Here is a 12,414-nt window from a genome sequence, read left to right on the forward strand (position 1 = left end):
CATAAAAAAATCAAGTCAATCCGTTGAATAATAATTATTTATTTTTATTTATTTCTAATAAATAATGAAGTTAATGCAAGTATGTTTTACACAACACAGTGATGTGTAAAATCGCGTAGTCAAGCCTGGGTACGAACGAAGTGCGTGGCGGTACGCTTTTCGCGCGCAAGGCGTGGTTGAAAAATTCATAACTCCGTAAGTATTTAATTGACCACTCCCAAATTTTTATGGCATCAATAAAAATGATTTTGCTACTTTATACAATAAAGAAAAAAATCATGACCAAGTTTGAAAAAAACCTATTTGTTTTAAACTATTCAATCCATGAAACCAATACGTTGAGTAAGTTTTAATATACATTATCCGAAAGCTGTGAAAAAGGCGCACATTTCATGTCTTGGGCACTTTTGGTATCTTCTTTTGTTTTGACAGTAGGAGCGATTGAAAAAAGTAGGTTTTTTCAAATGGTGAAACTCTACACAAAAAATCTCGAAAGTCTCGCCTACTATGTTAAAGTAAAAAAATACGTGGCGAATATTTTCGTCAAAAAAAATTTTGGGGCAAATTTTGCGTGGAATGCCCCATATATTATTTCGTTTAAAGGTGGACTGTCTCTCTAAAGAACTTTCTATTTCATTTAAATACCCTATTATTAAAAATAACTAAAATCTATAAAGAATCACCATTGGGGTTAAGAAGCCTGTTGGTAGCAAACAAACATATATTGAAGGAATGTTCGAACATGTTTCATAAAATGAAACAACGGCGATATTTTTCTTACATCACACACACGCTTTTTGCTAAGACTTTATATACTTATTATACTTTTTACACAATATAAATTTAAATAAGATGCGCGCTAAACGTAAACTTTTCTCCTACGTTCTACTCATTTATCGTATCTCCTAATCGTAACACATGAAATCAAACAGAAAAATAAATCGTCTAAACATGTATGCCAAAAATTTCGATATAGAAAAAATCCTCATCAGTCAACACAACTAGGTACGTAAAATGCATTTTCTCATACAAAAAAAACGAACTGAACTAACCACCTACCATTCACTCGAGTTAAGCTGTGCTTCTAATCAATTCGATCAATCAACAAACGGTCAACGTTTGTCGCTAGAGGCATTTATGCTTTCAGAGAAGAAACAATAGATTTTTGCTTCAGTGTTTCAAAGCTAAGACGGGGAAAATTTCTGTAAATCTCTTGGCTTTTAGTTGCTGCTTGTTTTGTTTGTTTTTTTTTTTTTGCGTCTAGAACATTTTCTGAACAATGAACTTTGCTACAGGCATAGGCCTCCTTCTCCATGCAGCGACATTCTCGGTTCGACGCATCTCCGACGTAATCTTTATTCCATTTGCATGTTAGCGCATTCACACAGACACCGACATACCGATTTTAATTTCGTTTCTTTTTGCGATTGTGGCTTTGTTCTTCTCAACGGAGGCATAGCTATAATTTTTTTTTCGTTTTTTTGTTTGTTTTGTGATAATTAATTTAAAAATAATTAGATTAAAAAATATACTAACAATTACGTACTACAAACTATATGCGAATCAGTTGATTTTTTGCGTATCTTTCGATTTTTAGAAGAAAAGGTCTGGTCTCGGGGAGTGGGAATATGTCGACACGAGGGACACTGGTTAATCTAGATTATCTTGGAAAATAAGTTTGATGTAGCCCGGAGATCCTTGCAGGGGTGTGGCGCAGAATGGACATACCGCCTGAAAACCGTTGGTGCCATGAGGTATGTCGACATTGGCCCAGTATCTGGAAGCGAGAAAAAAACATGTATAAACAATAAAACTGATGGACCGTAAATTAAGAATCCCTTACTTGACGGTCTTTTCTGTTGCCATGTGACCACAAGGATTGAAGCAGTACGTTGGCGGTCCAGAATCGACGTAAAATGCATTTTCCACGCCCATGCAGAGCGTCACCACAGGACCCAACTCCAAGCACATTGGACACCGGCGCGCGTTCGAGGCCTTGTCCTGTCCCCAGCCGTGTTGACCTGGAAATAGTTGGTGAATTCGTATTAATCAAAAATGGACCAGTTTATACTACCGTATAACTTATATGTAATAGCATAGAAGCTTACCTTGTACATGGCCACAATTTAAATACACATAAGGCTGATTGACGTGTTCACCCAATGACACTTTTCTAGGAATTACTAAAGTATTGAGGCCGACCGGACACTGCGGACGTCCAGCATTGATTTCATCTACCAACTTTTCAAGATCTTTCTTCGTCTGAAAACCAAAAAAAAAAACAAAATTTATTCGGCTGAAGTAATATGAGCTGTTGCAATACGAACCGGCGAATGTCGCAACCCTTCGGCGGATCGCCACAGCAGCGTTGCACCGCAGAGATCGATCAGTGTACCGTCCTGCAGGGCATTAGTCTCCTCGTAGACTGGCTGTCCTTTCTGCTGAGCTGATCGGCATTCCCGCAGACTAAACACATCCCCGCCTACGGACGTTTCACGCCACAAACCACACTCTGCCGTTCCGCCGCAGAACTGACCCTTGGGATGCATGATCAGGACCCCGTTCGTTGTGAGACCATCAATTTCCACATTATCCTGCCATTTGGTGGCCTTTTCCTGAAAGAGATCAGTGAATAACAATTAGTTTGGGAAAGTGTTGACTAGTGCCGAGCTAAAAAAAAGAAACGATCGTGTCGCGCCGTGACTAATCCCGCCAGAGCACGTGTAATGCCTGAAAACGAAAGTTTTCAACAGTTACCGCCATAACCATCGCCGAGCGTAATCGGAATTATTTCTTATGTCACTGCATTTCTTAAAACCGAAGCGGTTACTCATGTCGTGCCAACCATAACCATCTGCTGATGGCGGCTGGCCACAAATAAAGAAAAACTGGCAAAAATGGCAAACAAGTGAAAATGAAGTTTACAGTTCGTTGTATTAATTGTGCACAATAACTGCACCCGCCCGCGTTGAACCGAGCGGAACCGGATCACAGGTTAGATCAGACCCCTTTGATCAAGTGATCGGCTCAGCGAAAACGGAGCAACAGAGCCAATAAGGAAAGAAAACATCTGTCAGGCTAATCACCACACAGCGTTCAAGCATAGCCTCGCTCAGCCGCTTCCGAATGAGAGGCCGCCACTCCGAGTGCCATAACCAGGTGTATGATGCGGAAAAACTGGTACGGTTAGAGAGGCCTTGAGCAATGGTTGTTGTAATGCTGCTTATGTTATAATGTGTGATCGTGAAAATGGCAGCTAATGTCATCACACTCAAGGCAATTGATGTGTGCGAGTTTCTTTTTAGCGGTTATTTAGCAGGAATATGCTGTCAGTTTGACAATTTTCATTTTAATACAGAAAAATGGCCTTAACAAATAGTTTGTAACTTTAAGGTGGAATTTTAAACACCTTTTCAGAAAACGATGATTATGATCATTCATTCATTTCGTTTATTTGATAGGCACAAATGCGTTAGCTTGGCGGTGCCAAATTCTCCGGATACAACGGATTATGATGACAGCATGTGGCATATCAAAATTCCAAAAATATAACGCTAGAGAAAATTTTCAATAGGACCTAAGTAACATTGAGAGCCTCTCTTTGTTTACTTTCTCTTTCGTTTATTACGACGTCATTACAACACTTTGCACTAATTTTCCAGTACATATCGAAAGCCGACGGTTTTTACTAGAATATTATGCAAAGAGTAGAGTAGTAAATGTTGAAATGGCCGAGTAATGAAAAGAAGAGAAAGACCCCAAAGAGAATCTCTCATTGTTACTTATTGAAAATTTTCTCTAGAACTACTTTATTTGGAGTAGGGCAGCCCGGGCTCGTTGGGAGTTAGGGTAAGTTGGCGGAATTCCTTTTTCTCCGTTTCTATTTCGCTGTCTCTCGTTGTGTACGTGAAGTAATGTGAAACACATTATTCAATGTGTTTTTGTTGAAAATATTTTGGTTTTGTAGATGTTTTGGGCGATATTGTGTTTCCGGGCATACTTTGTGAATTTTATTAATTTTAAACATTTTGTGTTATTTACGGTGATTTTCAACCTATTCCCAGAATGATTATATCACAGATAACAGACGTTTACGCTCGATTTGAAACGTGTGTAAATACCCGCTACTAATATTTCGAAGAAACCAGACTCTGAAATACGTTTGGCAAACGTTTGTAGGTGGCGCTGTGATCGACGCAATGCAGTTGGAGTGCAATGTCGTATATACAGGTATGGCGAAGACGGCACTTTGGTATTCGTAAGATGAATCTTACATGAGTGGTGTGTGTGATCACAGAATAAATCGACTTGCTTTCGTCATAGCGTTCGTTCCGCTCCCATTGAATCGTGTGAACGCTATGACGTCGAACCGTTTTGCTTCTGGATTGTTTACATATTATTGATTGGCAACACTAGCAAACCATGTGTTCTGTCACACCTATCTACCCTCAGAACAAAAATATTGGTAAAAGTAAGAGTGATCCGTTCTTAGCAAAAAACTATCAACGCCTACTATTAGGTTGAAAGTAAAACTTTTAAAATAATCAAGAATAATAATCAAAATAAAAGTTTTCCTTTTAATCTAATGAAGAATGGTACTCAAAACAAAAGTTTTATTTTCAAACTAAGAGTATGTGTTGGTTGTTTTTTGCTAAGAGTGAAAAACTTTTATTTTTACCAATACTTTTTTCTGTGTGTATACCACATTGGTTGGAGTGCAGTTGTCAAACACGTGTAACAAACAGTTGCGTAGATGGCAATAGTGAAACACGGATTTCTAACGTTTATCAATTTGAAAGTTTACACAGGTTTTTTTTAAGAAATTTTGTTCTAGCCTAAATGTCTGTTATCTGTGATTATATTTTTCGATAGTACTCCGGATAGAATTTTACAATAGCATTTACCCTACAAACAATCATAAAACAATAAATATTATAGTTATTACTGTTTCTGCATTTTTCGAAACAGAGTTCTCACAGCAGATTTACAATAAAATTTCATGTAACAATAAATTTTACTGTTCAGCAAAAAACTGATACAGTTAATTCACATTAAATTTTACTGTTTTCGGGAAAAAAATACATAACCACCCTCCTTTTTTACTGTAAAAGTCTATTTTACATTGAAATTTACTGTACAAACGTTAAAGTTTATTGTTTTTGTAATGTGACATAACACTAAAACATACTGTAAATTATTGTAAAATTATTGTACTGTCACAGTGAAAATCATGGTTTTATTACTGTACATTTCTATTCGGGACGTGAAAAGAACTTTCAGGATCGGTATAGATATTACACCAATCCAAAAACAAAGGCAATTTTTTAAATATTTTTTTTTTAAATATGCTGGGTTGGGGTTTGTTGGTGGTGACGTACGCGGAGGAAGTTGGCGGTATTATTCATAATGCAGAAATAGTCATCAAATATTTTTATTTCTGGAATCCACTTCAAAGTAAGAGAATATTTTTCTTGTGTCTCTTGTCAATACAAGGAAGACAAACGGCACGTTTCATAATGTAATTGAATTTCCATTTGATTGTGATTTTCTGGCGCCAACTTACCCACACATACCGCCAACTTATCACCGGGCCGGGGTAAGTTGGCGGCTTTTCCGTTGCCAACAGTCTGCCCTTTTATGCAACAAGTTCTTTTTTGCAAAATCTACCGAAATCAAGGCGATAAAAAATGAAAACTGAAAATACCGCCAACTAGCCCCGGTCTCGCCTACTTTACACTACTTCACAAAATAGTTACTACTCGTCTCGAGAACAAAATTGTTGGAGGAAAGATTTCCCTTTTCTGTGTTCAAATTGTTTAAGGCCGTCTTCTGGTTGTGCAGTTATAAAAACAATTTTGCAAAATATCCCCTAGGTTTTTGTATACCAAAAATAATATCTGTCAATGTATATGCTTTTATTAAATCTCATCTTTGCATTTATTCTTTATTCGGCATGGTATTTTTTCTTCTCTTGCTATATCTTAAGTTAGATTCACTCTAACACTCACTAACACAATCAATTGCATATTCTTTCGTATACACTAACAATTTCTCTCATTACAAATGTACAAACACGAACATGCAATTGCAATATCCACAAATACTTACGCCTGCAGTCTCACCAACATTAAAACACCCCGATAATTAAATAAACGTTTTGACACCTATAGATTTACAAACGCGATCTAAAGCATTAACCCACCGCTCGCATGATCATGAATCGGTCACGTCCGGTAGCCTCTACCCTCGGTCCTTCTGTAACGGTCGAAACTCTCTTCTTTAAAGATTGTTGAAACTATCGCGTGTTTTAAATAGTCGAATAAGTTTTCAAATATAAAGCAGGAAATGTTTGTGTTCGTTTGATGTGTTTGCTGTGAACCGACTTTCCACTACTCACAGTTGATAGAGCTTTGGAAAGCACACCTCCATCAACATGCAGCCACCATAGCTTTTAAAACCCACCACCAGATGTCATCGATTGAAAGGGATTGCCAGTAGGCAAAGGAACGGGTGGGATGGCGATCAATCTGATTGGGTAGCTCACGTCGCCGCGTATACCGTAGATGGGGACAATGGCCCAAGGGGAATGACCGAGTTTGCTCTAGCTCACTTCAAGCAACTTATCACGGGAAAGGTCGATCCTTTACCCGGAAAGCATCGAACAGTAAATTTGGTGAAAAGAGCAGCTATTGGAGCTAAAATTTATAAAAAATTGAATTTCTATTTTGAGAAGAACAAGTGGACAACAAGTACAGTCCCAAGATAACGTCATTCCCCATAAAAACCACGAATAGCCCGTCAGGTCACTAAACTATTCGTGTTCTGTTACCCTCAGGACCCCGCAGTTTTGAATAAAAATTCATAGGATGCGCAGTACGTTGGCGGTACGCCATTCCATTACGCCACGCCATTGTTCCGGGTATTCCGGCTTGTCCACGACAGATAGCCGAGGACCAAGGCCGCAACTATCCTTGGTGGAACCCAACGAAACCGGAGATCGCCACCCCTTCATCGGTTCCAGTCCAGCGGACGGTAAAGGCCGTACACGCGGCGGAAAGGAGAACGGGAGTTCAACATTAGGAGTAAAATCAGGTAGTGAAACAGCGAAAAAAAGGTCAGATAGAATATGAAGAGATGGCTTTTTGGTCACGGGCTCCGGACAGTTTGGCGGATTCATGTCCTTTGGAACAAAATGGACAGAATTGGCCTCATACCACTCCATGATACTTTTAGAATTATGTGGCATGATGCCAAATCTGGCCAAAATAGCGGAGCTTCGTCGTGCTGCTGCAAAAGCGGCAAAAGGCGCTTCTCGAGGCACTCAGATTTGTAGATCTCGCCATTTACTGTGCCCTTTGTCACGAAAGGCTCACTCCTCAGTCCGCAAGGGCAGACGGCCTGCCAAATGAGATATTTGGAGGCGAACTTCGACATTTTCTTCTTCTTAAATTTGTCGTCCACATAGAACTTGCTATTGCCGGTGAAAAACTCCAACCCCGGAATTATATACGTTTCGTCGTCCATCACACAGCAGCCATATTTTGTCAGCATCTTCTCGTAGAGCTTCCGTGCCCGAGTTTTAGCCGTCGATTGTTGCCGCTCATCGCGGTTTGGGAAGTTCTGTACCATGTATGTATGTCGTCCAGCTCCCTTCTTTGCATTCTGGACGTAGCTCTGCGACATGCCGATCTTTTTAGCCAAATCACGGCTTGAGACGTTGGGATTTGCTTTAATCATCCGCTTCACCTTTCCCTCCGTCTTTTTGTTCTCCGGTCCCGGTTTTCTTACAGCTCCTTTGCCGTGGTCCAACGTCAACCGCTCCTGGAATCGCTTCAACACTCTGGAGATGGTTGAATGGTGAATGTTCAACATTGTTCCCAACTGCCGGTGCGACAGGTCAGGAAATTCCAGGTGTTTGGAAAGAATTTGTTCTCTCGACTCGCGTTGGTTCACCTCCATTTTCGTTGAATCGAAAAACACGACTTCGAGTTTGACAGCATGTAAACAATACACATCAATGAGAAAGTGTGCAAAATTTGGTTGATTTTTACCCAATGGTAAAAAAGTTATGCCCTGTTCAATGTGTCGCAATAATTTCGTGTTCGCCCTTTAAATATCTTCAATTCATTCCCCGGACTTTTTTACATGATAATAATAACTTTAGATGAGCCGTATTCGACCTCTTCCCTAAATGTAAAACCTGGTAGACCTTATTCTGGAATAATAGGAAGAATGCGGCCATTCTGACTATCAGAAATAGATTCCCAGAATCTTTGTACATAAGCAATACAACTATTGATAAACTGCATGTAGACGCTTTCCAAAAGATATGGTCATGTTTAATTTCACTCTTGAGTATGGGAAAAATTGGGGTAAAACGGGTTCACACGGTCCGTGCGGTCATTATATATATATATATATATATATATATATATATATATATATATATATATATATATATATATATATATATATATATATATATATATATATATATATATATATATATATATATATATATATATATATATATATATATATATATATATATATATATATATATATATATATATATATATATATATATATATATATATATATATATATATATATCTTCACTCGTTTCCTTGGAATTTTTAGCATAAGAAACACTACTTTTGATCAGCGGCACTTGGCCTGCTTCCGAGATATTGTGAGTAAAGTTGAACTGAAAACGCAACCCTTGGGGAGAATTGGAGTAAAACGGATTAAAATGTTTTACGCAGACAATTCTACTATCTTCTGTAGAATCTTTGGACTTTTTGGCATAAGAAACACAATCTATGGTAGCCCGTATTTGATTTTCTTCCTTATTATATAGCCACTAATAAAAATAAACACAAACAAAAAGGTAAATTAGGGCAAAACAAGCATTTTTGCATTGTCCCGAATCGTCAAGCTGAGTCGATTGGTTATAAGTCTAGGCCTCCGGGCCTCGGAAAAAATGTTGAAATGTTGAGCGAATTCTATATGTACATTTCTTTTATAAGAAATATAAAACAACATGGCAAATGCGCTGAAGAGAATAAGAATGACTCTTGCAGCAAAGATACGGAGAAGTGCATTTATCGAGGGGGGACTTCACATGTCCTTCAAGCAGGGGGATCAAATTAAGCGCTCCCTTAAGGAACACTCTAAGCGCTCTTATGCAGAAATGCTAAAGAATGCTTCGCCATCTGTCCTTTCCGAATATTCCTATGCTATTTTGGCTCATGTTGAGCAAGAATCTGATGATCCACATTTTACTAATCGAATTTTCTCTTGTTTAAGAAAATATAAGAAGGTCTTGTCTTGGGTGTGAATGCACAAATTTTCTACAGTCCATGTAGGCACGAATTTCAAATGCAACTCCTAGATCAAGTTTCAAATTGAAAAATAAGATGAAATGGGCTGTCTTACTCCGTTCTACTCTACTTTAGATTAACGACTAAAGTTTAACTCGATGAGTTGCGTAGTGATTAATGACTAAAGTTTATCTCTCCCAAAAGAGAGAATAGTGTGAAGCAACAGCTGCTGCGCCATTTTTACCGGCGATGGAATAGAGAAGAACCCAACTTACCCCTAGGAAAATGTTTCTGCTCGAGTCAAATCCTGCTGCGTATATTCTCGCCTTATGTCCGTCGGTTCGATCCACCAGAATTCGGCAAGCAAATCTCGATATGGTGCTTTGTAGGACTTTGGCGTCTTTCTTGTCGCCGGGCAGTGTGTCCATCACGACGAAATCTATGGGGGACTCTGACGAACGGCCGACCTGTTGAAAAAGAAAAAAAGTTTTTGTTACAATTGACTATCAGAATGAACTTGTTGCAGTGCAGCGTTTCTATCTACTAATATAACTAATATACCACGGTTTTTTACGTATCTGTCGATTATTTTGAAGAACAATTGCAAGAGTTAAAATCAAATCACCAGTTCACGTACGAGATTTCAGACAAAGGTCGACTAGAACCTACCCATAATTGTATGTTTTACAGTGAGAACTACGCCCCGACCCGACGCGATATGGACGACTAACCACAATCGGCAAGGTCTGCCGTTTTGTGCAGACACAAAACAGTTTAGCGGCGCGCAGTTAGTTTTCAGCGTGACAAACATGCAATCGCCAACTATAAAACGGTTAATTGTTCTCATCGGAGACAATCGGCTATATCGCAGCCGGTTAAAGCTTCAATTGGTGGGAAAACTGTTCATGAATGTCACAAAAATACGTACCACCTAACAGTGAGTCGGTTTCTTTCTTAAATTGTAAATCGAACCAGAACGGTTGATGATGATGATGATGGTAATTTTCCTTTTCAAATGATCAGAACGGGACAGAAAAAAAACAAAGCATCATCCTACAAACAGCAGATCGGAGCTATTCCAAAATAATTGCCCATCGACATCACAACTACCAACATACCTACATGGATATCATCTGTGCGTGCATCAGCAGCTAACCGATCGAACCCCCAGCTCCCCATCCCAACAACAACAGCCAAAGACCGGTTCAAATCCAACCCAAACTCACACGCAGTCCCGTAGTCGGATGATGTGCGGTTGGTTGTACGTAAACATAATGCCGCTATGCTGCACAAAACCGCATGGTATTGTCTGCTGAAGACCAATGCACGGCTGGCAGCAACTCACTGGTGCTGTTGCACCGCCGACAGGCTGCATTCGCGGGGGCATCGAACCAGAACGGTCGTAAAATGACTGGGAGACCGATTACTAACGAAAGGTCAGTTTGTGTTTGAATGATGATAATTTTAGATAGGAAACAGTCGGATGGATCGTAAGCATAGTTGGACTTTGACGAAGCGGGCCAACGAGATCGAGTGAGTCTATGTTGGACGTTGGGCTCGCTACCGTCGATCGGGTGGAATGCTCTCTGCGCAATAGCGTCTTTAATCGGAAAACGGCGTGTTTGCGTTGTTCTGTTTGGAAACTGATTCTTGATTAGGTTCTTTTCTATGGTGGAAACAGCAGAAAGACTGTATCGAGTACCGTATTTGGACTGTGATAACCATTGAATCAAAATCGATAACCATCCTTCAGTGAGTAGCCTTGTGCGCAGGTGTGTTTGGAGTGCCAGACGTGGGACATGTAATTGCTTGTTCTTTTTTTTTATCTAGTCACAACATATTAGATGGTGGTAGAAAGTATCCACTTGACAAAAACGGTAGGAGATATTGAATAACAACTGTCTCCTTCCGGGGTGTGTCATTGTTCGATGCCTGCCCGCCTAGACCACATGTGCTTTCTGCTTTGTTCATATTATTAAGGAGAATGCACTTTTCCATTTGGAAATAGCTTTCTTCCATAAACAGAACACTCGATGCTGTACATATCGAGGTATATAGGATTACAAATGTCAAGCATTTAGAAAGTAGCCTGCGAATAATTGTAATGGAAACTATGTGGCCGACGACGGTGTTTGTGATAGATCTAGGCAGTCGTAATTTCTAGTCAACAGTCTGCTGCATGTAGCCTGTTTTAGTTTTCTGTGTTTACATGTAGTCTTTGACTATAAAAGCAATTCGGCATACCAATTTCACGATAGCTGTTTGTGCTACAAAATAATATCGTAGTTAGTATATTGTCACTTACAGAAAAAGATCGTGTGGGAAACTTTTTCCAACCAATTCGGACTACCCATTGTCTAACTGCTGCCATTTGAGGCTATAATGACTGATCATTAATCCACTCGCTTCAACATCATTCTCTTTACGATTATGTTTTCTGCACTAACAGCTCGACGTTTGACTCTACTTCGTTCAATTGCCGACAAAATATTCATTCGCTTTCGATTGGAGAATAAATTACAGCTCCCCGTCCGCGGTTATAAATTTGAAGGGCAGTCTAATTTACCTCACGATTTCTCTCTTGACTCGTTAGGCTCACAGAGGAACTATATCTAGACAATTTGCTTTGGTTGGTTAGTTAGCTACAGACTAGAGATGATGGTAGGGTTCGGTGTTTCACACCCGAAACGCGAACCTAAACCCGAAAGATTTCGGGCTGGGATCAGGTTTTTACCAATTTAAAATTCTCTAGTTCAGATGTGGATCAAACAGAATACTGTGTAAGGCAAATTACATTATTTTTAGTTTAATACAGTTTTTTTAGATATCAGTGGCAGTTAGAAAGCTTTAGCTGTTTTTTTTTTGCATACAGTAATACATAAGAGTGAATACTAACCGAAACAAGTACACAATAAAGGGTATCCCAAATCAAATTGCATCACGGCAAAAACGCTGTGGAAAATTACCTAGTGGACCGATCCTTTTTAAACTTCTAGACACTAAAACATAACCCATTAGTGAGCTTTTGACGCATTTATTTCATTCAACTTCAATACCATAACCTTACGCTCGCACCTTACGTTTAACTCCA

The 12,414-nt window shown here is 39.2% G+C and overlaps 1 protein-coding gene across 1 annotated transcript in view; it reads right to left on the minus strand.

Moving 5' to 3' along the window:
• Positions 1 to 771: 771 nt before the first annotated feature.
• The window catches only part of LOC131677637 (protein pellino), a 177,737-nt gene continuing 166,094 nt past the window's right edge, over positions 772 to 12,414 (minus strand). Inside the window, exons 4-8 of the mRNA XM_058957533.1 lie at positions 9,599 to 9,790; positions 2,328 to 2,615; positions 2,109 to 2,262; positions 1,844 to 2,021; positions 772 to 1,777 (exon numbers count right to left, since the gene is read on the minus strand). Of these exons, the coding sequence (XP_058813516.1) occupies positions 1,651 to 1,777; positions 1,844 to 2,021; positions 2,109 to 2,262; positions 2,328 to 2,615; positions 9,599 to 9,790 (939 nt within the window). The 3' untranslated portion in view covers positions 772 to 1,650. The remainder of the gene's footprint in view (positions 1,778 to 1,843; positions 2,022 to 2,108; positions 2,263 to 2,327; positions 2,616 to 9,598; positions 9,791 to 12,414) is intronic.

Source organism: Topomyia yanbarensis, chromosome 1 (genome assembly GCF_030247195.1).
Source record: "Topomyia yanbarensis strain Yona2022 chromosome 1, ASM3024719v1, whole genome shotgun sequence".
NCBI lineage: Eukaryota > Metazoa > Arthropoda > Insecta > Diptera > Culicidae > Topomyia > Topomyia yanbarensis.